The 27853-nt window shown below is 46.3% G+C and overlaps 1 protein-coding gene across 3 annotated transcripts; it reads left to right on the top strand.

The window, feature by feature from the left end:
- The first annotated feature begins 241 nt into the window (after positions 1-241).
- On the top strand, positions 242-27853 carry PRSS16 (serine protease 16). Of its 3 annotated transcripts, none has more exons than XM_083515905.1 (13): positions 242-434; positions 8563-8753; positions 11001-11100; positions 13865-13994; positions 14352-14475; positions 15820-15897; positions 17199-17246; positions 17875-18147; positions 21333-21474; positions 22710-22889; positions 24071-24216; positions 25569-26229; positions 27400-27853. In XM_083515905.1, the coding sequence occupies exons 1-12, from the start codon at positions 359-361 to the stop codon at positions 25629-25631; spliced, it is 1551 nt and encodes a 516-aa protein (XP_083372031.1). In that variant the 5' UTR covers positions 242-358; the 3' UTR covers positions 25632-26229; positions 27400-27853. The 3 variants fall into 3 exon arrangements, with proteins under 3 accessions (XP_083372031.1, XP_083372030.1, XP_083372029.1); XM_083515904.1 differs by having other exon boundaries at positions 25569-26274; positions 27330-27853; XM_083515903.1 differs by having other exon boundaries at positions 25569-26379; positions 27181-27853.

Genomic DNA, 27853 nt, shown 5'->3' with positions numbered 1-27853 from the left:
AAAAGAAAGAAAGAAAAAAGTGATGGGGAGAAACGTCCCCAGAGCGCATTCTCTTTAAAAAATAAAAGCTCGCAGTCCTCCTGTACGAGGATGGGAGGCAGGAAAAGGAGCAGGGGGCGGGGGCGCAAAGGGGACTTTAAAAAAATAACACACCATTGCGAAGCTCCTCCTTGGACGACCTTGATGAACTTTGCGAAGGAAGGAAATCACGGGGTGGGAGGGCAGCTGGTCATGTGAGGCGAGTCCAATAAAGGGGAATTTTGCTTTGCTTTTTCTTTCAATTTGACTGCGAGACACTTCCCGCACCCGGCAGCTTGCTAGATCCGGGTTAAGTGAATCAGGAGAAGCTGGGGGAGAAATGGCCTCACCCTCCTCTCCTTCCAGGGTCCTTTGGGGGGTCTTGCTCCTTGCACTGCTCTCTCTGGCTCAGGCAGGTGAGTGACCGTCCTTCCATCTTACTGTAACTTGCTCTAGCGGGGCTGCCCTTGAAGCTGTCCCAGAAACTCCAGCGGGTGCAGAATGCCAGGGCGAGGCTCCTCACGGGGTCCCTGCCATGGGAGCATATTCACCCAGTGCTTTTCCAGCTGCACTGGCTCCCGGTGGAGTACTGGGTCAGGTTTAAGGTGCTGGTTTTGACCTTTAAAGCCCTATGTGGCCTAGGACCCTCGTACCTATGGGACCGCCTTTCCTGGTATGCCCCGCGGAGGACCTTAAGGTCCATAAATAGCAACACTCTAGACTTCCCTGGTGGGACACGGGTGGCATTGTGGGTTAAACCACAGAGCCTAGGGCTTGCCGATCAGAAGGTCGGCAGTTCGAATCCCCGCGAGGGGGTGAGCTCCCGTTGTTTGGTCCCAGCTCCTGCCAACCTAGCAGTTCAAAAGCACGTCAGAGTGCAAGTAGATAAATAGGTACCGCTCCGGCGGGAAGGTAAATGGTGTTTCCGTGCGCTGCTCTGGTTTGCCAGAAGCGGCTTAGTCATGCTGGGCACATGACCCGGAAGCTGTACGCCCGCTCCCTCGGCCAATAAAGCGAGATGAGCGCCGCATCCCCAGAGTCAGCCACAACTGGACCTAATGGTCAGGGGTCCCTTTACCTTTTAGACTTCCCGGGCCCTAAGGAAGTCAGATTAGCCTCAGCCAGGGCCAGGGCCTTTTCAACACTGGCTCCAGCCTGGTGGAACGCTCTGTCTCATGAGATTCTTTCCGCAGGGCCTGCAAGACAGAGCTGTTCTTTTTGCACAAAGCTTTGGCATAGCATATTGTATTTTAAAATGGGGTTTCAGAGTTTTTAGGGTTTTTTGAATGTTCTATGTAGATTTTCAGTTTCATTGTTCTGTACGGGACAATGACAATAAAGATATCGTATATCATCAGTCTGGAAGGGGTCCTAAATTTTGGGATGACACCACCCTGGATCCTATTCAGGGGGCATGTTCTTATCTTCACCCCCTCCCCAGATCAAATCGCCTTCAAGGAGGCTATTTTGATTGCGAAAGACAGCCTGAGGAGGACAGGTCTTGTGACCCGTTGATTCTATCAGTTAATTATTCACCATGTGAAGAAACCCTCCCTTTTCCTCTCTCCTAAATCCAATGCCAATCCATTTCACTGAGTTACCTGGAAAACAAGCTTTGGGAGAGAGTGGCGTGGAAGCAGTCAGCTGCTTTTGCACGAAGAAGATCTCAGGTTTAATCCCAGAAGGTCAACAATGTCTAGGCAACACGATGGCCATGTACATATGCAATAGACAATCTTTATAGAATTCCTTCAAACCATAACAGGTCCAAAATGAAATCTTGAGTCTCAAAGTCTCTGAAAATCTTTAAATGAAGCAAGGTACCAGACTTTGTACGATGAAAGACAAGCTGTGAAGCTTTGTGTGTTCAGCAAATATGATGTCCAACACTGAACAATGATTCCGGATATTGACTACTGTTTCGTAGAATTCTTCGTCAGCGTGGTGGGAGAATATAGAATTGCTTCATAAATCCATCTTATTTTGAATGAACGTATGTAAAGGAAAATATTCAGTGCTGTGGAACAGTGCTCATGTAATAATGTAGTCACTGCTCTGTTGCGTATGTACATGGTCATCGTGTTGCCTAGACATTGCTGACGTTCTCTTTGCAACACGGGGGTTTGTTTGGTTACTTAATCCCAGAAGGGCCTGAAACTCTGGCGAGATGCTGCCAGTCAGTGTAGGAGACAGTACGGACCTAGATAGACCAGTGGTCTGATTTAGTACAAGGCAGCTTCCTCTAGTCCTATGCGTTGCCCTCCCTCTCCATGCCACATATAATTTCCCAAACCTTTGTCATACCCCTCCTTTGTTATCATTTTCCCTTTGCACTAACTAACCCCAGATACTTTTGCCTTTTCTTGCATGCCCCAGGTTCTTGATCATATGGAAGTTTCTTATTAATAATAATAATAATAATACCCCACCCATCTGGCTGGGTTCCCCCAGCCACTCTGGGCAGCTTCCAGCACATATAAAAACATAAGAAAACATCAAACATTATTATTGTTGTCATTGCTACATTTGTTAGTTGCTTATGTATATTGTGGACGTGGGTGGCACTGTGGTCTAAACCACTGAGCCTCTTGGGCTTGCCGATCAGAAGGTCAGCAGTTCAAATCCCTGCGACGAGGTGAGCTCCTGTTGCTCTGCCCCAGCTCCTGCCAACCTAGCAGTTTGAAAGCACACCAGTGCCAGTAGATAAATAGATACCGCTCCGGCAGGAAGGCAAACGGCGTTTCCATGTGCTGCTCTGGTTTGTCAGAAGTGGCTTAGTCAGTTCCTGCACCTTGAAATAAAGACTGGGAGAGTGCCCCCTCAAAATGCACAACGATTATGTCTCAACAAAAGCTCTTTTTTTTGCACAATGTGCTGTAACTCATAAAGACTCCAGACTACACTTCTCAATAAGGCGCTTTGGATTTTTCACCCCCAAATAAGTTTTGAGTCACCCTCAAGGAAACATCCACGTCGCCTGCACACCTGACCTTTTAAAAAACACCATAGCATCACATCCGACCCTACGGGGGGGTTAATTTTGGCACGAGCCGCGGTCAGATATGCTCCCCTGGCCAGTAGTGGTACCTCAGGATGCGAACGGGATCCGTTCTGGAGCCCTGTTCACATCCTGACCAGAACGTAAGACAGGACTGCATGTGCACGGGTTGCATTTTGCTGCTTCCGTGCTTGCGCGTGACGTCATTTTGAGCGTCTGCGCATGTGTGAGCAGCGAAACCTGGAAGTAACACGCTCCGTTACTTCCAGGTTGCCGCGGAGCGCAACTCGAAAGTGCTCAACCTGAAGCACATTGAACCCAAGGTATGACTGTAATTGCTCATATACACATCTGTGAATGAGAAAATGGGGTGTGTGCAGCCATCATTTCAAAGGGAATTGTCTCTTGGCCATTGATGCAGAAGATGGGGGGGAGGCATGTTCAAAAGCAGGGGTTTTTTCCCCGGCTGGAACTTGGCAAAACTGGGTTCTGGCACCTCTTGGGTGGGCGCCATTGCCATTACAGTGGTACCTCAGAAGTTGAACGGAATCCGTTCCAGAAGTCCGTTTGACTTCCAAAACGTTTGGAAACCGAGGCACGGCTTCTGATTGGCTGCAGGAGGCTCCTGCAACCAATCGGAAGCTGCGGAAGTTGTGTCAGACGTTTGGGTTCCAAAGAACGTTTGCAAACCAGAACACTCACTTCTGGGTTTGCGGCATTCAGGAGCCAAAACGGACGAGTGCCAAGGCGTTTGGGATCCAAGGTACAACTGTACGTTTCCGAGCACAATTCAAAGTGTTGGTGCTGACCTTTAAAGCCCTAAACGGCCTCGGTCCAGTATATCTGAAGGAGCGTTTCCACCCCCATCGTTCAGCCCGGACACAGAGGTCCAGCTCCGAGGGCCTTCTGGCGGTTCCCTCGCTACGAGAAGCAAAGTTACAGGGAACCAGGCAGAGGGCCTTCTCGGTAGTGGCACCCACCCTGTGGAACGCCCTCCCACCAGATGTCAAAGAGAAAAATAACTACCAAACTTTTTGAAGACATCTAAAGGCAGCCTAATGTTTAATAGGTTATTGTATTTTAGTGTTTTGTTGGAAGCCGCCCAGAGTGGCTGGGGAAACCCAGCCAGATGGGCAGGGTATAAACAATAAATTATTATTATTATTATTATTATTATTATTATTATTAAACAAGGGAGGCATTCATGGTGAGTTCCAGCAGCTCTTTTTCTAGAGAAATAGTACTGCTCAACAACCTATTTTTGGATGCAGGGGCATATAAATTTCAGTTCCTCGTTGAGGCTGAATGTGCAGATTTGTCTGTACAATCTTCCAACTCTGATGCTGGGAACTAGGAGTGAGCTGCTTTTAAAAATGGGTTTAGTTGCCATATTCTGTCAGCCTTCTCCAGCCTGTTGCCCTTTGGGAAGGGCCACAGCTCAGCAGCAGAACACCATGCAGAAGGTTCTCAGTTTGGTAGCTGGCATCCCCAGGTAGGATTGGGAGCGAAGAGACTACTGTCTGAAATCCAGTCAGTGTAGACAATACCAAGCGATGATCTGATCTGGTTTAAGGAAGCATTCCTATCTTCCTAGATGTTTCAGGATTGAGTGAATTCTCCACTCAGCTCACCAGGTGACCTTGGGCCATGAAGATCACCAGGTGACCTTGGGCCAGCCAGCCAGCTTAGCCTACCTCACAGGGTTGTACTGAAGGTGGAAGAGAACCACGCAGAGCATCCTGAGATCTTTGGAAGACAAAGGTTGTCTATAAATGTAAGAAATAAATACAGTGGTACCTCGGGTTAAGTACTTAATTCGTTCCAGAGGTCCGTTCTTAACCTGAAACTGTTCTTAACCTGAAGCACCACTTTAGCTAATGGGGCCTCCTGCTGCCGCCATGCCGCTGGAGCACAATTTCTGTTCTCATCCTGAAGCAAATATTTCTGAGCTAGTGGAGTCTGTAACCTGAAGCGTCTGTAACCTGAGGTACCACTGTAACCAGAACTCAAAAAAAGAAGAAGAGTTTTTCTTCCATTGACCATTTGGGCAAAAGGGACCCACAATCTTTTGAAGTGTAGGAATTTTCAAGGGTCAGGGGTCAGTCTTGATGGGATACTTTTCACCTTGGGACGCTTCTGATGGACTCTGGAAGGAGCAGCCTCTTGGCCTTCCAGAGACCTTGAGACTCTACGTTTCTGCTTCCGAGGCAAATGCAGTCCTGCGTGTGCGTTTTGCAAACAGGAAACTGACGCTGTGCACTCAGCAGCTTTTGTGTCTCCTGTTTCACAGAAGCAAGACGCCGGAACGTTTGCTAGCGCGCTGCTTGATAGAGAAGCAGCGAAGCACAATCCCCCTTTTGGATGTTCATCAGCCGCTTTCGGTTCCCCAAATGTGGTTTGACCGAGTGTTTGCTTCTTGTCAAGTTCCCCCCCAAAAAAATTGTTGCAGGGGAGGTCAGAATGGTTTGGGTAGAATACAAGAACAAAAAAACCAAACGCCACACGCCGGCAAACATTTTTAACTACCGCAGAAATAAAAGGAGCATATGCATCACTAACAGCAATTCCTCTTTCAAGCCATCTCCAACTAAGGCTGTGGAAACGCTATGCATTTAAAGTACATGGCTCCCCCCAAAGAATCCTAGGAACTGTAGTTTGTGAAGAGTGCTGGGAATCGTAGATTGGTGAGATCTGGGAAACGCCCATTTCCCAGAATTTTTGGGGGGAAGATTCAAAGACAATCCATGAAACTTTTAAACATTTCCGTGTAGTATAGCATAGTATCAAAGTAATTTTATTTTTAGAATATGGATAGATATCTTTTCAAAACGAGACCAAGAGTTCTTTGTTTTAGTTTGTCTCAAACGTGACCTAATATACAGTGGTGCCTCGCAAGACGAAAAGAATCCGTTCTGTGATTCTCTTCGTCTAGCGGTTTTTTCGTCTTGCGAAGCAAGCCCACTGACGGATTAGCGCTATTAGCGGCTTTTAGCGGCTTATCTGCTGATCGGATCAGCTGATAAGCGGCTTAGCGGCTTAGAAAAAGGGGGGGGGAGGAAAAAAACCAGCAGGAACTCGCAAGACATTGTCGTCTTGCGAAGCAAGCCCATAGGAAATTCGTTTTGCGAAGCACCTCCAAAACGGAAAACCCTTTCGTCTAGCGGGTTTTCCGTCTTGCGAGGCATTCGTCTTGCGGGGCACCACTGTAAATGAGATTACCCAGCGGAAACAAGCTCACGCCTTTTGTTGGGTTTGCATACATACTTAAGGTACATATATAAGGGCTTGTTTATATTTTGGGAATGGTTCAGAGAATCGTAGAATTGGAAGGGACCCTGAGTTTTTCCTGATGTTTACTTGGTTTCATCTTCTTAAGTCACTGCATTGTTTTATACTTTTGGGGTGCCCTATGATCATATTATAAAAAAGTAGGTCTCTATGCTATGAATCAAGCACTGCTGGCAGTCATTTCCTTTTGTTTCCCAGTGTATTCCTTTAAATTAAAAAAAATATGGTGTGGCACAAGCAAATTTTTGTTCTGAAAGTGTGGCCCAAAGAAAAAAAATGTTTGAGAACCACTGCTCTGGCAGGACAGCTGTGTTGGTCTGTTGTCCGAAAACAAGCAAAGAGTCTGGAGCATCTTTTGTTACGGTGTCCTCCTGAAGGAGCATCTCCTCCCCCTTCGTTCAGCCCGGACACTGAGGTCCAGCTTCAATGGCCTTCTGGAGGTTCCCTCCCTGCGAGAAGCCAAGTTACAGGGAACCAGGCAGAGGGCCTTCTCGGTAGTGGCACCCACCCTGTGGAATGCCCTCCCACCAGATGTCAAAGAGAACAACAACTACAGTGGTACCTTGGGTTACATACGCTTCAGGTTACAGACTCCTCTAACCCAGAAATAGTACCTCTGGTTAAGAACTTTGCTTTGTTGGCCAAAAGGTATCAAAGAAGGACAGAACTTTTTTTATGTACGCAACCACAGCAGCAAGAATACTTATTGCAAAACACTGGAAGACACAAGATTTGCCCACACTGGAAGAGTGGCAGACACAATTGATGGACTATATGGAACTGGCTGAAATGACTGGCAGAATCCGAGATTTGGGAGAAGAAACAATGGAAGAGGACTGGAAAAAATTTAAGGACTATTTACAAAAATATTATAAGTTATATGAATGTTAAGAATTTGCATGATTTGGAAAATCTAGCTTCAGCAATAAAATTCGGTGATATGGGAAACTAAGTTACAATTATGAAAGGACTAAAGTTTAAAGTAATATTATATTTATTTTAAGGTAAAAGTAAACTGACAACAAGTATTTTAAACCTAAAATATAATTATCTGAAAGTACAAAGGAATGCATGAAACAAGGTAACAATTTGCTGATACTTTTATTGTAAAGAATGCAGGGTGAGGGAGATGTGGGGAAGTCCGGTTGGTTATGAAAAAATGTCTTGGAAAGATGGATTTCTTTCTTTCTTTTTCTTCTTTCTGTTATTTCTTTCATATATCTGACTTTATATCTGTACCTGAAAAAAAGCAATAAAAATATTTTTTTTAAAAAAAAAGAACTTTGCTTCAGGATGAGAACAGAAATCGTGCTCCAGCGGCACAGCAGCAGGAGGAGGCCCCCTTTAGCTAAAGTGGTGCTTCAGGTTAAGAACAGTTTCAGGTTAAGAACACATCTCCAGAACGAATTAAGTTCTTAACCTGAGGTACAATAATAATAATAATTTATTATTTATACCCCGCCCATCTGGCTGGGTTTCCCCAGCCACTCTGGGCGGCTTCCAATAAAATATTAAAATACAATAGTCTATTAAACATTAAAAGCTTCCCTAAACAGGGCTGCCTTCAGATGTCTTCTAAAAGTCTGGTACAGTGGTACCTGTGTTCTCATCCTGAAGCAAAGTTCTTAACCCGAGGTACTATTTCTGGGTTAGCGGAGCCTGTAACCTGAAGCGTCTGTAACCCGAGGTACAGTGGTGCCCCTCAAGACGAATGCCTCGCAAGACGGAAAACCCGCTAGACGAAAGGGTTTTCCGTTTTTGAGCTGCTTCGCAAGGCGATTTTCCCTATGGGCTTGCTTTGCAAGACGAAAACGTCTTGCGAGTGTTCCGATTTTTTTCCGCTTCCCCCCTTTTTTCTAAGCCTCTAATAGCCTTTTAGCCGCTAATCCGCTAAGCCTTTAATAGCCACTAAGCCTTTAATAGCCGCTAAACCGCTAATAGCGCTAATCCGCTAATAGGGTTGCTTCGCAAGACGAAAAAACCGCTAGACAAAGAGACTCGTGGAACGGATTAATTTCGTCTTGCGAGGCACCACTGTACCACTGTATTTCAACTATGGCTCCCATCAGCTGGCTGGTCCACAATTGCTTGTGCCGTAATAACAACCCTGTATGCTGCCGGACTCCTGAGCATTCATTGAATAGCCGCAATTGCCTGCATTGGGCCATCTAAATGCCAAGATGCATGTGATCTGAGAGAGCCTGGCATTATGCAGAAGTGCACAACTTCAGGCGTCTTTTCGGTGTCTTCCCCTCCAGGCAGGAATTTCTGGCTCTTCCGCCAGCAGGTCCTGAAGCAGCGAGAGCAGCGCGCGATGCAGGAGGCGTATCTTCGCCTGAGACAGCTGCCTCGGTTCCTGGTCCCAGGGATGTGGGACGCTCCCCTCGAGAGCTTCATCCGCCAGCCCCTGGACCACTTCAACCGGCGGGAACAGCGCACCTACAACCAGGTACGAGATGCTCGATGATCTGGCAACATCAATGGCTCTTACTTGGGTTTATTATTTCAACTCATGCGCAACCACTCATTCTACGTGCCTGTTTTATAGTTTTGCTTTTCATCTTTTAGTTTTCTTTTAAAAAAATATATTTGATTTTCCAGATTAAAATTTTACATTCACATAACAGCATAAAATATAAAAACGAGATTCAAGAGAATCTCCTGGACTCCCCTTCTCCCTTTTGTGAGTCTTATTATTCGTCCTTTCCTTCTGCATCTTTTATAAGAATCCAAATTTTTGTATCTCCATTATATCCAAAGTTATATCATTACACTACAAGTGTTGTTCCAATCCCACTAACGATTTTAACTGTTTACAACGGTCCTTAAGATAAATTATAAATTTCCCCCATTCCTTAGAGTCAATGTGGTGTAGTGGTTAAGAGCGGTAGTCTCGTAATCTGGTGAACCGGGTTCGCGTCTCCGCTCCTCCACATGCAGCTGCTGGGTGACCTTGGGCCAGTCACACTTCTGTGAAGTCTCTCAGCCCCACTCACCTCACAGAGTGTTTGTTGTGGGGGAGGAAGGGAAAGGAGAATGTGAGCCGCTTTGAGACTCCTGAAGGGGAGTGAAAGGCGGGATATCAAACCCAAACTCTTCTTCTTATTAAAGTTTTGGTCCTCCTGATTTCTGATTCTTCCGGTCATTTTTGCCATTTTGGCACAGTCCATCAACTTGATCTGCCATTCTTCTCTGGTAAGGACTTTATCTTCTTTCCATCTCTCGGCTAATAGCATCCACACATATACATAAATAGTCTTTTCTGCTCCCTTGGAATTTCGGCACCTAGAATTCCTAAAAGAAGAGCTTCAGGTGTTTTTTTTTAAAAAAGAAGTTATTTTAAACATTTTTTCCAATTCATTATATATCATTTCCCAGAATGCTTTTACTACCTTACACATCCACCACATCATTTAATTTTCACCTGCTGTGATGATTGTTCCCTCTGTTTTATATACAGTGGTACCTCGGGTTAAATACGCTTCAGGTTACATACGCTTCAGGTTACACACTCCACTAACCCAGAAATAGTGCTTCAGGTTAAGAACTTTGCTTCAGGATGAGAACAGAAATCGGGCTCCGGCGGCGCGGCAGCAGCAGGAGGCCCCATTAGCTAAAGTGGTGCTTCAGGTTAAGAACAGTTTCAGGTTAAGAACGGACCTCCAGAACGAATTAAGTACTTAACCCGAGGTACCACTGTACATTATAAAATTATTATCATCATCATTATTATTATGCTTTACGTGTGCCGTCTGAATGTTGCCTTAAGTTTACCAGATGTCCCCGTTTCCCGGGGACAGTCCCCAGATTTACAAATCAGTCCCCGTACGAAATCCATCGAAGTTGAAAAGTGTCCCCGGATTCATTGAAAAAAATCTGGTAACCTTACCTTAGGGAAGCCCACCCCCTCTGTAGAGTCATGCTTTGGGGAGGGGGAGTCCCTTTCACTCGTAGTGATATTCCTTCTCTTCTTTGTTGTTGTTGTTTAGTCGTTTAGTCGTGTCCAACTCTTCGTGACCCCCTGGACCAGAGCACGCCAGGCACTCCTGTCTTCCACTGCCTCCCTCAGTCTGGTCAAACTCATGCTGGTAGCTTCAATAACACTATCCAACCATCTCGTCCTCTGTCATCCCCTTCTCCTTGTGCCCTCCATCTTTCCCAACATCAGGGTCTTTTCCAGGGAGTCTTCTCTTCTCATGAGGTGGCCAAAGTATTGGAGCCTCAGCTTCAGGATCTGTCCTTCCAGTGAGCACTCAGGGCTGATTTCCTTCAGAATGGATAGGTTTGATCTTCTTGCAGTCCATGGGACTCTCAAGAGTCTCCTCCAGCACCATAATTCAAAAGCATCAATTCTTCGGCGATCAGCCTTCTTTATGGTCCAGCTCTCACTTCCATACATCACTAGTGGGAAAACCATAGCTTGAACTATACGGACCTTTGTTGGCAAGGTGATGTCTCTACTTTTTAAGATGCTGTCTAGGTTTGTCATTGCTTTTCTCCCAAGAAGCAGGCGTCGTTTAATTTCATGACTGCTGTCACCATCTGCAGTGATCATGGAGCCCAAGAAAGTAAAATCTCTGCCTCCATTTCTTCCCCTCCTATTTGCCAGGAGGTGATGGGCCCAGTGGCCATGATCTTCGTTTTTTTTTGATGTTGATGTTTTGATGTCTCTTCTTTACCTCCCTAAAATTCACAGCGATTCTGGATTAACCAGGACTTTTGGCGACGCCCCGACGGACCGGTCTTCCTCTTCATCGGGGGCGAGTCTGCCTTGTCGGTGTTTGATGTGCTGGCAGGTGGGTGTCAGGCAACACCTCAGTTGCGGAGATTGGGGAACGAGGTCTCTTACATAGTCATTCATTCATTCATGGCATTTCAACCCCGCGTTTTTCTCCCAAGGTGGCATCTGTGGTTGTTATGTACTGAAGTTCTCACCCTGGGCCAGCAGGGGGATACTGTAGATAGTTCAGGTCCACATATGCAAATAAGGGATCGAAAGTGACGTTCAGTGATTGGATAGTTACAGAAAGTTGTTACAGTTGCGTTGTAGTGGAGCTCTATATAAGCAGGCTGGCTGAACCCTTCAGTTCAGTTCTGTTCTGGCCTATGAATAAACAAGAGCTGTTTGAAGAATCGCTGTGTCGTCTGATATGTTCACCCACAACTTAACACTGGCGACGGGGATGGGATCAATGGACATCAGAGCACAGCCAGATGCAGCCACTCGCTGAGCTGAGCTGAATCACTGAGCTGAAACACTGAGCGAAATCACGGAGCAGGGTGAGAACTTCAGTACATAACAGTGGTTCTCTTCCTCCTCATTTATTCCCCTCTACAACCCTGTGAGGTAGACTGAGAGGCAGTGACTGGCCCAAGTGAGCTTCTTAGCTGAGCAGGGATTTGAACCCTGCACTCCCAGGTCCAGCCTGACACTCTAACCACTATGCAACACTGTTTTTTTGAGATGGGACTTGCTAGAGCTTCACCTTCAACCGCATTTGCAGGGCCCAAGGCTCTGCCCTGGATTGACTGAAGGCGTACGGAGCAACCCTGAGGACGTACAAAGTTCCTGCACCAGTGCTAGGATGGTTTTGTCGTCATAAATTCCTGTGAATGGTGTCTGTTAAATTGTGGGTAGACATAGCAGACGACACAGCGATTTCTCCAAAGCAGCTCTTTATTTGTAAGCTGGAACAGAACTGAACAGCAAACAGCTCAGCCGGCCTGCTTTTATAGGCAGCCGGCTGTCAACATTGTAGCAACAACAACCCAGGGTTTCCTGCCTAAAGTAACTGACATGGACCTGAGTGAAAACTACATACACAATACTCCTGGTGGCCAGGGTGAGAACTTCAATACATAACACCCCTCCCCACCGAGATAAGGTGTTAGTTACAATCGTAATGGTTTCCTTATATACAGCACTACACATAATGGTTCAATTAGGCACAAAGCATATCGGTTACATTTCACATACTTCCATTAGACCAACAGTGTTACATGTCCAACAACATAGTCCTTTAAATACGGTCTACTGGCCTTGTGGATTTCCTGGGCGGAGAGTTCAACAGCTTCTGAGGCCACGGCCTCCTCAGTGGCTTTCTGCAGCGTGAGGTCTGGCTTGGTGAGGAGATGCCGTTGCAGACGGATGTCCCAGACCCCACAGACGATTTGATCCATCAGGTCATCGTCTAAGTCTCAGAACTCGCAGTGCATTGCAGCTTGTCGGAGGGCGGTGGTGTAGCTGTTGATTGACTCCCCCTCTGCCTGGTTCCGGTGGTAGAACGCATGGCGGGCAGCAATCTTGGACGGCTTTGGGGCGTAGTGGTTGCGGAGCTTCTCTTGAATCGTGTCCCAAGGTGCTGCCTGGACTGCTAGAGGCGCAACCGATGCTCAGGCCGTTGCAAACACTTTAGCATTCCACAAAAATGCTGAGGAAGAGGCCCCGCTTCTGCTCTACAGACCCTCTTGTCAGCTCATTTGCTTGGAGGTAGCAGTCAAACTGAACGAGGTAGGAGTCCCATGATTCAGAGGCTGGGGCAAACGGCGGTAGAGGCACAAGTGAAGCCATGATTCCGATGCCGACGTGGAGGGCGATGGATGGAACACAGTGCTCTAGCCAGAACAGTCAGCTCTGAATTGGTTCTGCTCCATGATTTCGCTCAGTGTTTCAGCTCTATGATTCAGCTCATCTCAGAGGGTGGCCGCATCTGGCTGTGCTCTGTTGTCCATCGATCCCACCTTCGCCGCCAGTGTTAAGTTGTGGGCGAAAATATCAGATGACACAGCGATTTCTCCAAAGCAGCTCTTTATTTGTAAGCTGGAACAGAACTGAACAGCAAACAGCTCAGCCGGCCTGCTTTTATAGGCAGCCAGCTGTCAACATTGTAGCAACAATAACCCAGGGTTTCCCGCCTAAAGTAACTGACACGGACCTGAGGGAAAACTGCTTACACAATACTCCTGGTGGCCAGGGTGAGAACTTCAATACATAACAGTGTCCATGTGTCTTTTGTCAACGTTTAAGCTTTAATTCCCAGTTGCTGGCAATCGCTGGTATGCAAAGCGCTGCTGTTCTCCTGTCCAGCTTGCAAGCTGCATCCACAACATAATAAGAATAAATAATAATTTTACTATTTGTGCTCCGCTCATTTGACTGGGTTTTCCCAGCCACTCTGGGCGATCATATATGTAAAACACTATGAAACCACTTTTAACAATCATGGTTCCCCCACCCCACAAAAAACTCTGGGGGCTGTCGTCTGTTAAAGGCACTGAGAGTTGCCAGGAGAACTACAATTCCCAGCTCTTCCCTATGAAGAAAGTTGAAATGTTAAACCACTCTGAGAATTGTAGCTCCGGGAAGGCTTAGGGGTCTCCTGTAAATTATAGCTCTGTGAGGGCAGCAGGCAGGATCTCCTAACCCTCTTAACGAACTACAGCTCCCAGAATTCTTTGCAGGAAGCCACAACTGCTTAAAGTGGTATCGCCACGCTTTAAACGTATGGTGTGAAGGTGGCCAGAGTGAGACCTATCCCCTGTTTCTCTTTCCGGTTTTAGGACACCACGTAGAGCTGGCCCAGAAGTACGGAGCTCTGGTGGTGGCCCTCGAACACCGTTACTATGGGGCCAGCATCAATCCCGATGGGTTGCAGGATCACAACCTTCAGTTCTTGTCCAGCCAGCAAGCGTGAGTTGGCACCTGTGACTCATATTGCAAACCCTGCATGCGTTTCCATAATACCGTAACATTTTCTTTAAATATTTTACAAAACGCTTCCATTCCTCCAAAAACGTTTCCTTCATTTTTAATCTCTAATTTTGGCTTGCCGTTTCCGCACACTCTGTCGTTTTTATAAGCCCTTCGCATCTTTTCGTTGGGATCTCGCCTCCTTCCCATTTTTGAGCGTATATCGTTCTTGCCGCTGTCGTGGCATGCATAAATAAATTGTCTTAAGTCAATCACCCTCTTAATTTCAAGCAAAGAATCAAGGGAGGTTTGGGACATGTGCCTCTGGTTGCAAAGTTCTGCCGTCTCCTTTTGCAGCTTGTCTGACCTGGCCTCCTTCCACCACTTCGTCACCCAGAAATTCAACCTGACGTCCAACAACACCTGGATTTGCTTCGGAGGCTCCTATCCTGGCTCGTTGTCTGCCTGGTTCAGACTCAAGGTGGGACCACAAGATCTCCAGTAGGGGCCAATAGGAACAGGACAGTACCAGAATTACTTATAAGCTAAACAAGCTATAGCTTAGGGTTCCACTCTCTTGGGGCCCCCCAAAAATTAAAGGGGAAAAAACACCTGGATGTACATTTCCAGAATAGAAGATAAAAAACAAATAAAATAAAACCTACATACAGCAACAGTGTTTTGTGTTGTGTAGGCTCCTATGATGTAAGTCATGGGCCCCGCCTGCTAGCTTGCTCCCTAAAATATCACTGGTTTGCTCATTTCTATATATAGGATGCCTACATTCTGTATGGGCTGGTTGCATGAGTAAACAAACAAACCCCTGTGTTGCAAAATATGAATCAGCAATATTAAAAGCAACACGATGGCCAGAAACAATAACAATGTGAAAAACTTTATGGAATGATTGAAAACATCAAAACTATCAAACGGAAGTCTCTGAAAGTCCTTAAATTAATTACGGTGCCAGACTTTACCCGATGGAGAGCAAGCTGTGAATTTTGTTGTTGTTGTTTAGTCGTTTAGTCATGTCCGACTCTTCGTGACCCCATGGACCAGAGCACGCCAGGCATAATTCAAAAGCATCCATTCTTTGGCGATCAGCCTTCTTTATGGTCAAGCTCTCACTTGTATGGACATCACTACTGGGAAAACCATAGCTTTAACTATACGGACCTTATAAGGACCTTATAAGCTGTGAATTAAATACTCTGGAACAGTGCTCATGCGATCTATTCGATGAAAGATTGGTTAATGAAGAAATTACATACAGTGGTGCCTCGCAAGACGAAAAGAATCCGTTCTGTGATTCTCTTCGTCTAGCGGTTTTTTCGTCTTGCGAAGCAAGCCCATTGACGGATTAGCGCTATTAGCGGCTTTTAGCGGCTTATCGGCTTGTCGGATCAGCTGATAAGCGGCTTAGCGGCTTAGAAAAGGGGGGGGAGGAAAAAAACCCCGCAGGAACTCGCAAGACATTTTCATCTTGCGAAGCAAGCCCATAGGAGATTCGTTTTGCGAAGCACCTCCGAAACGGAAAACTCTTTCATCTAGCGAGTTTTCCGTCTTGTGAGGCATTCGTCTTGCGGGGCACCACTGTATCTTTCTACTTACGAGTGTTGAACTAATTGGCTGATGAAGAATTCAACAAAACAGTAGTAGTTATCAGGAAACACTGTTCAGTAGAGTTCAGAGTTGGTCATCAGAATTGGACATTTGCTGATTATACAAAGCTTCACAGCTTGCTCTCCATCTTCCGTGAACACAGTCTCAAAAGTGAGTCCGTAAGTGACTGCGGAGGCTAATTCTCTTTCTCTCTCTGTTCCAGTTTCCCCACCTGGTCTTTGCTGCTGTTGCTTCTTCTGCCCCCGTCAGAGCCCAGCTGGATTTCACAGGCTACCTTATGGTGAGTTCTTGGCGAAGAAACCAGGTGGTCTTTTTGAGTTTGGGGATGGCCCTCAGAGCTCCTTGAGGCCCTCTCAAATGATGACCACACTGGTACCGAATACCAAGAAAACTAGTGTTAATACGCCCAGGAACCTCACCAAAATGCTGGAGAGGGTGCACCTCCACAGGCACATACCTCCACATGTGGTGGGAGTGCCCCAAAATCCAACTATTATGGACAACAACCATACGAGAAATGTGTAAAATAACCAAGCAAGTATTAGAAATCACCCCAGAATTGGCCTTACGTTTAGTAAGTCCAAGACAATAATGCCCACTTACACCACAAAGAACTCATAACCCACCTACTTTCAGCAGCCAGAAACATCATAACCAGACACTGGAGAGACCTGTCAGGAGTAAGCATGGACCAATGGTACCAAATAGTATGGGAAACAGCCCTACTAGAAAAATTAACCAATAAACTGAAACTGACACAGGGACAAATAGAAGAAGAAACCTTCACCCCGGTACGGCTCCCCTTTATCACATACACAGCCCAACAAGACAACGACAAAAATCCACCAACAGCATACAAATCAATATGGCTAACCTGATCCAAAACACCCACCCACCCCACTCACACATGAAAACAAAGACCACCACAGCCAACCACAAATGAACAACCACACCCTAGGCCAGCCCCAACCTCTCTTACCACCAAAGGAACACAAGTGAACAGCAGAGAACCTGCACAAGCAACGCTGACACCAAACCACCACATTTATTAAATAAAATAGAAACATCGCCACCTGACCCCACCCCCACTCATCTCCCCCCCCGCCACCTTTTCCCCCCTATTCTTCCTACTGTGTCAACAAATGAAACTGATTTGTTAAAATGTTACATGGGGGAAAAAATATGAGAGAAAGTCATTGCACACAGTTTTGTAAATTAAGAAAATCTTTAATACAAATACATTAAAAAAATAATAATGATGACCACACGATGGCCAAAAGTTTGCCCGTGGTTGAACTCAGCCTCAGTCAACCGGAAAGGCCTCCAGATATTTGGACTACAACTCCCATCAGTGCTGGCGGGGGCTGATGGGAGTTGTAGTCCAAATTTCGCCAGTTTGACTCGAAAGGAAATTATTCCTCCTCCCCCAAATAGTGAAGAAGAAAAAGCTGGAATTAATACCATAGTGTGAATCATCACATTCGAACGTAATGTTCCCATCATGCCTGAAACCCCATGTGACTTAACAACTTTGTCCTTATCCCCCCCTCACCTATCTCTCTTTGACTTCTTCCTCTCCAGGTTGTTGCCGCAAGTCTGTCCAATCCAGTGGTCGGTGGTTCCAAAGAGGTGGGGTTTTTAATATTTTCCCAGATGACTCGTTTTTTGGCCGTGTGGCAAAGTGCAACTGTTAAAAGTGGTTCTGTAACGCTTTAAATGCATAGTGCGGACGCATCCCTGCTTTTTGCCACCTGTCGTGTGCTCCCCCCGTGTTTCCTTTTTTTAAAAAGAAATATTTATTTGATTTCAGAAAAAATAAACTAATAATAATAATAATATTAATAATAATAAATGTTTATTTGTATCCCGCCCTCCCTGGCAGAGAGAGGGCTCAGGGCGGCTAACATCAGATATATAACATTGGTATAAAATCAAACAATAATTAAATTACCTCCTAAAAACAATTCAGAATCAAATTATAACAAAGTCAATTAAAAATCCATATAATGAGATTGCTCTGAATCTTAAGGCTTTCCCCCATCCCCTCCAGTTGTCAATATTTACAACTGCATATCAGTCCATTATCCACATTTTTTATCCATCTAAATTGTCCATAGTTTTTGTTACTTTACAAGTGCGATTAAAATCGTGCCAATGTTTTCATCTGCTTACAATGGTCTCCTAAGTAAATTACAAAATTTCCCCATTCTTTTTTTCGAAGTTCCTGTCCTCACCTTCCTTTTTGCTTGCCTCGCAGTGCATGGAGACTGTGGCTGACGGCTTCTCTGCTGTGGACGCCCTGGTGCAAGATGGAGCCTGGGCCAAGCTGGCGAAAGACTTCCGCTCCTGCCAGGAGTTGGAGGGCCCTGGCGACTGCGTGGAGCTGGTGTCCAACCTGGCTGACATCTTCATGCTGGCTGTGCAGTACAACAACGAATACATGGAGTGGAGCACCATCGCCAACTTTTGTCGTGTCATGACCAACAACAAGACCGACTCTGCCTACCAGAGACTTATGGCTGCCAACAACGTAAGCCTGCGTCTCGGTGGGCAGGAGACCTTTCTAGGGCCCGGACTGAGGAGCTGTGTCAATCCTTTTCCTTTGTTTAGAACGAGAGAATGACTGGGCTGCAACTCCAGTGTGGTGTAGTGGTTAAGAGTGGTAGTCTCGTAATCTGGTGAACCGGGTTCGCGTCTCCGCTCCTCCACATGCAGCTGCTGGGTGACCTTGGGCCAGTCACACTTCTCTGAAGTCTCTCAGCCCCACTCACCTCACAGAGTGTTTGTTGTGGGGGAGGAAGGGAAAGGAGAATGTTAGCCGATTTGAGACTCCTTCAGGGAGTGATAAAGCGGGATATCAAATCCAAACACCTTCTTCTTCCTCCGCAAATGAATCCAGATTTCATTGCACGGGCAGAGAAAGCTGAAAGCAACATTGCGGGTGCAGTCTAATACCCATTTACCTGAGAGCCAGTGGGGCTTAACTTTTGAGTGGACTTTTGAGTGGCACTTCCCCACAGCTGACTAAGTCCCCTCCTCTCCAGGATTCCCCCCCCCCCAAGCAAGCAGAGACTGCATCTACAAGTCACCAATCTCTCCTCCACCCTTTTCAGAGCCAGTGTGGTGTAGTGGTTAAGAGCGGTAGTCTCGTAATCTGCTGAACTGGGTTCGCGTCTCCGCTCCTCCACATGCAGCTGCTGGGTGACCTTGGGCCAGTCACACTTCTCTGAAGTCTCTCAGCCCCACTCACCTCACAGAGTGTTTGTTGTGGGGGAGGAAGGGAAAGGAGAATGTGAGCCGCTTTGAGACTCCTTAAAGGGAGTGAAAGGCGGGATATCAAATCCAAACTCTTCTTCTCTCAGTATTACTTATTATTAGTATTACTATCTGGACTCGCACCTCGGCAGCTGTTTTGTGCGGGCGCCCACGGCATGTTTATCGCGATATGAGCGTATTTTAAACAACAACAACAACAACAACAACAACAGGACTTTATTTTATTTCATAAAGTTTATATACACTTGATTATAGTGGGGGGGGAATCTAAAAGCAGCTTACAAAAAAGAATAGAATACAGCCATACCTCGGGTTCAATTCCACAGCTGTACTGTTCCCCAGGTCCACTTCAGCAACAGTTCAAAAGCTCCCTCTAGAGGAAACAATTTCCTATTTGTATCCATCCTTTTACAAGCAGATCCGGCAACAAAATTTCTTTCGTTTTTCAAGTATTTGTTCCTTTTTAGTACAAAATGATACATTGGAATCAAAATGTTTCTCTTATATGGCTATCTGTCAACATATAATCCATCCACAGTCAATGAACTTTCCCAAAATGTCCGTCTTTGACAGCCCGTTCCCAGGTTCAAGACAATAGAAATTTGTCTTTACTCTCTCTCCTGCAGGCTTGAATAATTTAAAATCCCCCCCCCCCTCTTCTCCTGCTTCCAAGGGGGGTTTTACAGTTGTAATCAATGGAAATTTAACCCTTTACAAAAGACTTTCCAGACTTTAGCTTGCGATGTCTTTGCTTCAAACTGTTTACAAAAGCGGGAGGCGGACTTCCTGTTTAGACCTTCCCGCTCCGATACCAAATTATGAAGTTTTATTATCCAATTTTCCGTTCTACTCACGGATACTTGTTTAAAGTCCAATTGTCCACAGGAAAAAGTCAGCGCTCTCCAGCAACGGCTGTGCGGCTTCACTCCGTAAAAGTAGCAGTTGATTCAAAACACCGCGCTGCTCCCCCCACTTTGCTTCGGGACCCCCGAAAAGGGTTTCCCCGCGAGTAGGTGAGGCGCTCCTGGTGTCAGCCGAATCCCACGTTCCCAGGCTTCCTCCGCCTGGGATTTTTAAAGGGTCTCCGCCTTCGCCGCCGCGGCAAGACCCGATTTTCGCAGAGCGGGTTTCTCTCGGTCAGAGGAACACTGCCATTGCCGATGGCGCTAACCTGGAAGTCCGCTGGAAAAGCTTTTCAGGCCAAAAATGTCTTCAGTTGTTTCCTGTTGTTCCATCGCTGACCATTAGCTGAGCTGGGAGTACTGGACTCGCAGAGGTGTCTGAAAGGTACTTCCTTGGCCATCTCTGGGTCTGTGCAACAGCCATTCTGGGACTGAAGCTCCTCTTATTTTCTTATATATTTAATGTATAGGTGTGTTTTTTTTGTTTTGTTTTTTTTTTTACTAGCCAAAGGCCATGGCATCATCCAAAGAAGAAAAACAAAAACAGCAGTTGCTCCATAGGCAGTAAAACCATGATCCAATCCACCTGAATTCCTTATTAAACAGAATAAAATGTAACCCTCAAATAAAATGTGCAGATTTAGATCTCCAGAGTCCCCTTTGCAATTGACTACGAACCCTCCCAGATCTTTCTTCCAAATCTTCCTAGCTGCCACCTTATAAGTCACGGAGTCATCACTCAGCAGCCAGTTCACCCTCTGGTTAGATTTGTTTCCTTCGTGAAAAAGGGTTTTGTGAATCGGTTTCTTGGGTCCGTATATAGTGGACGTTGTAGCAAGTGATGGCAAACGTTCTGTACATGTGGTTGCCCACGCAGGCAGAGTCTCTCTTCAAAAGGTATTCCATTGTATCGCCCACCCAGGGCCGGATTTAGGTTTGATGAGGCCCTCAGCTACTGAAGGCAATGGGGCCCTTTATATGTCCAGCTGTCCTTTGTCAACAACAAATTGTTGCTGTTTTTTGTGTTGAATATATGCTACAATGGACGATTCAGTTGCGAATGTGATCTGTGCGGGATGCACATTCGCAACCCGCGGCGGTGCGTCTGCACACGGGCCGGTTGCAATTTGGTGCTTCTGCGCAAAGCGCGATTCAGCGTTTCTGCGCATGCGCAACCGCCGAAACCCGGAAGTAACCCGTTCCGGTACTTCCGGGTTTTGGCGGGCCTGTAACCTGAAAAAACACAACCTGAAGCATCTGTAACCCGAGGTATGACTGTATATGGTAATTTACGGACCTAATAGGTATCTAAAGCCATTTGCACATAACAAATAGGAGCCTACACAACACAAAACGCTGTTGCTGTGTATAGGTTTTATTTTATTTGTTTTTTTATCTTATATTTTGGAAATGTATGTCCATGGTTTTTTTCCTTTAACTTTTTTTGGGGGGCCCCAAGAGAGTGGGGCCCGAAGCTATAGCTTGTTTAGCTTATATATAAATCTGGCATTGCGCCCACCTCTCTTCTTTTCGAAAGGTGTATTTGGACGGCATGAACATGACGTGCACACAGAACAATCACACAGAGGCCCTGAAGGAGCTGCGCAGCACATCCATCTCCACAACAGGCGTGGGCATCAGGCAGTGGTACTTCCAGACATGTACAGAGTTCGGATACTGTAAGTGAGAGCTAACATTTTGCCCTCTGCTCTCCGCCTCCTCTTCCTCCTCCACATATTATTATTATTGTTGTTGTTGTTGTTATTATTCACCCTAAGGTCCTGGGATGGGTTATTTGTGTTGGTGAGGAGTTGAGAGTTTGTTTGTCTCAAATCAGACCTAATCTAAATGAGATTGCCTGGCGAAAAAGCGAGCTCACGCCTCTCATTGAACTTGCATACATACTTAAGGTACATAGGTAAGAGGCTCGTTTATAATTACATTTTGGGAATCCCTCACGTTCTTGTGCATCTGCTTCGCTTTAGTCTGGCTGCCCCACGATCATATTATAAAGTAGTCGTGCTCTACGTTACAAATCAAGCACGGCTGGGAGCAGTTTCTTTTCGTTTTCCAACGTATTGAGAGAAGATTTGGTGTGGTTCAAGCAAATTAATCTGAAATTGTGACCCAGAGGGAAAAGGTTTGAGAACCACTGACTTGGGGGCTACCCCAGAGAAGGCCCTGTCCTGGACCTCCACCGCTGAGCTTCTGAGTCCAACCAAGTGTGGGCATTCCCATTTGCATTGTTTCCCGTGAACTTATTATCTATCTATCTATCTATCTATCTATCATCTACCTATCTATCTATTTATAATATACATTTTTATTAATTTTTTTAACATATCAGTTCCAACAGTCATACAACATAACTTCTCATCTTATATATTATTTTGGACTTCGGTCAACTCCTCTGATGATTTCCCGTTTTTATCACTTATTCTGCATTTCTTACTTTCTGTATTACATATAATTATCCTTAACTAATAATTCTCTTCATAGTCTTTCTTGCAATATTTCAAATAATTCACCTTACAAAACTTCTTGCAATCCTACTAGCGTAATCATCACAGTTACTTTTCGAATAGTTCAAATATTTACTCCAGTCTTCTAAGAATCTCTGATCCTGCCGGTTTCGAATCCTTCGTGTTAATTTATCTAATTCTGCGTAGTCCATCAACTTCATCCTCCATTCTTCAGTAATTCTTCTTGCTTCCAGTTTTGTGCCAATAATATTCTTGCTGCTGTCATTCCGTATGACAACAACTTACAATCCTGTCTGTTAATATCATCTCCTACAGTGCCAAGTAAAAATGCTTCTGGTTTCTTAACAAATGTATATTTCAACATCTTTCTTGTTCCCCGTGAACTTAGTGGCCTCAGCCTTACCTTATGTGCTTTATTTCTCTCGCTCTAGACCAAACCTGCGACGATCCTGCCTGCCTTTTCTCCCGCTTCATGAACCTGACGACTCAGCTTGATACCTGCCGAGAGGTCTTTGGCATCCCCTCTCAGGCTGTCCAGGAGGCTGTGTCCTTCACCAATGACTACTATGGGGCCGATCACCCCAAAGCCAGCCGTGTCCTCTTCGTGAATGGTACGGAGGGTGTGGGGAGATGTGGGGCCCTCTCAGACACGCCCATGTGCAGTGCGTAGTTGTGAGAGCGGGAGAGACCCCCAGCTTGAAGCCTATCAAACCAAATACAGTCATACCGCGGGTTGAAGTTGCTTCAGGTTGAGCGCTTTCGGGTTGCGCTCCGCAGCGACCTGGAAGTAACGGAATCGGTTACTTCCGGGTTTCGCTGCTCGCACATGCGCAGGTGGTCAAAATGACGTCACGCGCATGCGCAGAAGCGGCGAATCACGGCACATGCAGACGCAGGTTGTGTTTGCTTTGGGATGCGAACGGGGCTCCAGAACGGATCCTGTTCGTATACAGAGGTACCACTGTATTTATGTGGCTGGTTGCGATTGCTTGTTAGCGAGGAGAAAAGCGCTCTACACATGCTCAGAGGCAGATTTCCCCCTTCACTGTGAGGGGTGTGTAGGGTTTCTCACCGTTTGTCTGTGGAACAAATTCTTTAACCAGGCCTTTGGCTGACTGACATCCAATACCTTTTTAAAATGTGTAATGGAAATGGGGGGGTGTATTGGGATGTTTTTTGTTTTTATTATGTATTTTCTATTTTTTTATATTGTGATTTTATTGTTGAAAACAACAACAACAGACTCCCTCAGGAGGTGATGAACTCTTCTTTCTTGGAGGTTTTTAAGCAGAGGTTGGGTGGTCATTTGTCATGCATGATGTTCATATATGATTTATGATCATGTATGTTGAGATTCTTGCATCACAGGAGGTTGGACCCTCTACAATCCTATGATTCCATTTCTCCTCCTCCACTTCTGTGAGTTCCATTTTTGCACGGACAGAACAAGAGATAATAACAACGCAATTTCATTTCAAAATCTAAGCCAAGGGGGGTCTGTCATCTGAGGCGGATATACGAATAAACCCATTGGGTTGCACCCAACTAAGTTTTACTCACAGTAGCCCCATTGAAATAAAAGAACCTAATTGAGTCATGTTCATAAATTTCAATAGGTCTACTCTGAGTAGAGCCACAACACATTTTCCAGCGAGCTCAGAGGAGCAGCATAGATCCCCCATCCTGGCATCAGAAGTTAGCTTCCGAGATCTGCCTCTCCCATTGGGTCACACTTGCGAATCAGGTTACTTTCTCTCCTCCTCGGTGATTGATCACTGCTTTCTCTCCCCAGGCGACATTGATCCTTGGCACGCCCTGAGTGTCCTCAAGAACCAGTCCCGCTCCGAACGGGCCATTTTAATCAACGGCACTTCCCACTGCGCCGACATGAGGACACCCAGCCCCCGGGACCCACTGCCCCTTGTCCATGCCAAAGAGGTGAGAGCGGCCCAGGGATTCTCACTTGAATGTTCTGGGGATAGGGGGTGGCATGGGGGAAAAAAATAAATTGGAATCCAGAACGTTTTTCAGGAAGTTCCACTTCTGGTCTCAGGCTGGAGGCAATGCAGGGAAGAATTAGAGTGCAGAACCCTTTTAGGAAAGTTCTGTTTCCTCCTATGAAGAGATAATAATAATAATTAATAATAATAATAATAATAATAATAATAATAATAATAATAATAATAATAATTTATACCCAGCCCACTCTGGGCGGCTTCCAACCAAATATTAAAAACAATACATCATCAGATGTTAAAAACTTCCCTAAACAGGGCAGCCTTCAGTTGTCTTTTAAAAGTAAAATAGTTGTTTATTGCCTTGACATCTGGTGGGAGGGTGTTCCACAGGGTGGGCACCACTGCCGAGAAGGCCCTCTGCCTGGTTCCCTGTAACCTCACTTCTCGCAGTGAGGGAACCACCAGAAGGCCCTTGGCACTGGATCTCAGTGTCCGGGCTGGACGATGGGGGTGGAGACGCTCCTTCAATTATACTGAACTGAGGCTGTTTAGGGCTTTAAAGGTCAGCACCAACACTTTGAATTGTGCTCGGAAACGTACTGGGAGCCAATAAAGATCTTTCAAGACCGGTGTTATATGGTCTCGGCAGCCACTCCCAGTCACCAGTCTAGCTGCCACATTCTGGATTAGTTGTAGTTTCCGGGTCATCTTCAAAGGTAGCCCCACATAGAGCGCATTGCAGTAGTCCAAGTGGGAGACAACCAGAGCATGCACCACTCTGGCGAGACTGCGGTCAGGTAGGGTCTCAGCCTCTGTACCAGATGGAGCTGGCAGACATCTGCCCTGGACACAGATTAGCCTCTTGGTCTATGAACCTTGTAGTGGGGTAGGAGAGTTAAATATAATGCCAATATATTTTACATCAGGCAACCAATGCGCCCCTTAAGTTTCAGATAATACAAGTCTAAAAAGCCCCAGGCACAAATTTTCCTGGCCCTCTAGCATCTGTGGTGGCTCATGTACCGGAAACAATATATTTATTGTTAACTCTGGAAATGTATGCTCGATTCTGACCCTCCTGATTTATATTTTGCTCCTGGTGTATATTTTGCTCCCCACAAATGTCTGCTTGTTAGGGTCTCGTTTTAAATGTTTTTGTTTTTAATTAATGTGCAAAGTACCTTGAGATGGTGGTTTAGGAGGTGGTTAATAAATCAACGGCAGTAATAAAAATGAAAACAATTGTCCCTGAATTAGGAGCACAGCCTATAAATCAGGATTCTAGTTAGGCGCCTGGCCAACCTTGGCTTTATTTTCTCTCCCTCCATACAGCAAATCTCCTTGCAGGTTGATGAGTGGCTGAAGTTAGCGAGAAAGATAAATCAAGGCAGCTGAGGGGCCAGATGAGAAGATGCTTCGCCAGCCCAAACCGCCTACGCCTCTCCTTCGAGAAAGACTGCTTGCTCTTGCCTTGCCTTAGAGACTCACAAAACATCTTTGCATCACCTGGGAAATAACTATGCGGCACAAATGACTGTCGTTTTTTTTTTTTTTAAAAAAAGCTTCAATTTCCAAATACAGATTTATTTATTTTTAATACCCTTGATTCTTCACTGTTGTTGATATGACGACGATGATCTGTCGATGGAGCTGGATTTTGTAGCGGGTGGAAGATAAGGATGCCAATATATTTTTTCTTTTACTGGTTTTTGCTTCTTTGCTGTCTGGCTTGTGGGATGGCGAAGCTTTTCCCATCGCTGTATCTCCGTGGAAAGAGAAAAATGTCTGCTTCGTTTCTGTGCGGCAGACTGTGGGTTAAAGGCTGTTTGTCCCAGGGGCAGGGCAGAAAGTTTGCGACGAAAGGTAGAAAACCGGGAGCTGTAAAACCCTCCTTGGAGGTCTGCTGGAATCTGTTTCCCAAAGCAATAGAAAACGTCTTTTCTAAGCAGAGTTTAATAGAACCTAATCATAACTTGGTACGGGGATGCGGGTGGTGCTGTGGTCTAAACCACAGAGCCTAGTACTTGCCGATAAGAAGGTGGGCGGTTCAAATCCCCGCAACGGGGTGAGCTCCCGTTGCTCGGTCCCTGCTCCTGCCAACCTAGCAGTTCGAAAGCACCTCAAAGTGCAAGTAGATAAATAGGTACCGCTCCGGTGGGAAGGTAAATGGCGTTTCCGTGCGCTGCTCTGGTTCGCCAGAAGCGGCTTAGTCATGCTGGCCACATGACCCGGAAGCTGTACGCCGGCTCCCTCGGCCAATAAAGTGAGATGAGCGCCGCAACCTCAGAGTCGGCCACGACTGGACCTAATGGTCAGGGGTCCCTTTACCTTTAATCATGACTTGGTACAGGCAACTTCCAATTTAGGAGGGAGGTTGTGGTCTGGGCCTCCCCGCGTGAAACCAAAATTGCGTATATTGGGAGCACCCTGGAGAGGCAGCGGGGCTTGCAGAGATGATGTGTGGGGAACTGGACAGAGGAGGAATGGTGGAGACAATCTCCCCTGTCTGACCCTTCCAGAGACGAGGAAGACAGTATAGATTTAGAACAGTGGTTTGCAGAAGGTCACCGCTCAGAGGGGGAAAGTTGGGAAATAATGGGAGAGGAAGCGGCAGAGCCGGAGCAGCTGGCTGACACGTTGGGATGCAACCAAGGAAACGGGGGCAATTGGCAGGCCCCCAGCTGGCTCCAGCCCACCCGCTGGTGTGCCGGGCGATCTCCAGTCCTTGGTTGCAGCATCTGCGACTTGAGCTTCGAAGCTGGGGCATGGTAGTCAGCAGAGTAAACACTACGCAATAGAAGTGGCGGAAGAGGCTGTGTGAGCATATTTACAAGCAGTTTATTCAGCAAAGGTAAAGGGACCCCTGACCATTAGGTCCAGCCATGGCCGACTCTGGGGTTGCAGCACTCATCTCGCTTTATTGGCCGAGGGAGCCGGCGTACAGCTTCTGGATCATGTGGCCAGCATGACTAAGCCGCTTCTGGCGAACCAGAGCAGCGCACGGAAACGCCGTTTACCTTCCCGCCGGAGGGGTACCTATTTATCTACTTGCACTTTGACGTGCTTTCGAACTGCTAGGTTGGACAGGAGCAGGGACCGAGCAACGGGAGCTCACCCTGTTGCAGGGATTCGAACAGCCAACCTTCTGATCAGCAACTCCTAGGCTCTGTGGTTTAACCCGCAGCGCTACCCGTGTCCCTTATTCAGCATACATCAGGACAAAAGGAAACATGTCCAATCTCCTTCGTGTCCAAAGCAAGCAGCTAAAGCAAAAGCTATACATAAACGGAAGTTCCCAGCAAGCTGTGCTGGAGTGTAAACAGACAGGTGACATACAAATTCCACACGTCTGTTCTTAAGGTGGAACGAAATATCCCAACAGTTATCACTAGAAAGCATTCCAGCCCCCCTGAACCCGGCGATCATTGGAAGTAGGAGAGCAAAGGGCTTGGAGACAGATGGCCCTAAGTGGCAACCATGGGGGGGTGCTGTTGACGAATGAGGAAGTAGGAGAAAAGGGGGGGGTGGAGATTTACCAGGAGCAACACCATTACTCCAAGAGGCTGCATTTTCTAAGCCTCTCTCTGTGAATATTGAATAAACAACATTGGTAAGAA

Source organism: Podarcis liolepis, assembly GCF_965112155.1.
Source record: "Podarcis liolepis genome assembly, chromosome: 7".
Classification (NCBI taxonomy): domain Eukaryota; kingdom Metazoa; phylum Chordata; class Lepidosauria; order Squamata; family Lacertidae; genus Podarcis; species Podarcis liolepis.
The sequence above is the reverse complement of the archived record's forward strand: the minus strand, read 5'-3'. Positions and strand labels throughout refer to the sequence as shown.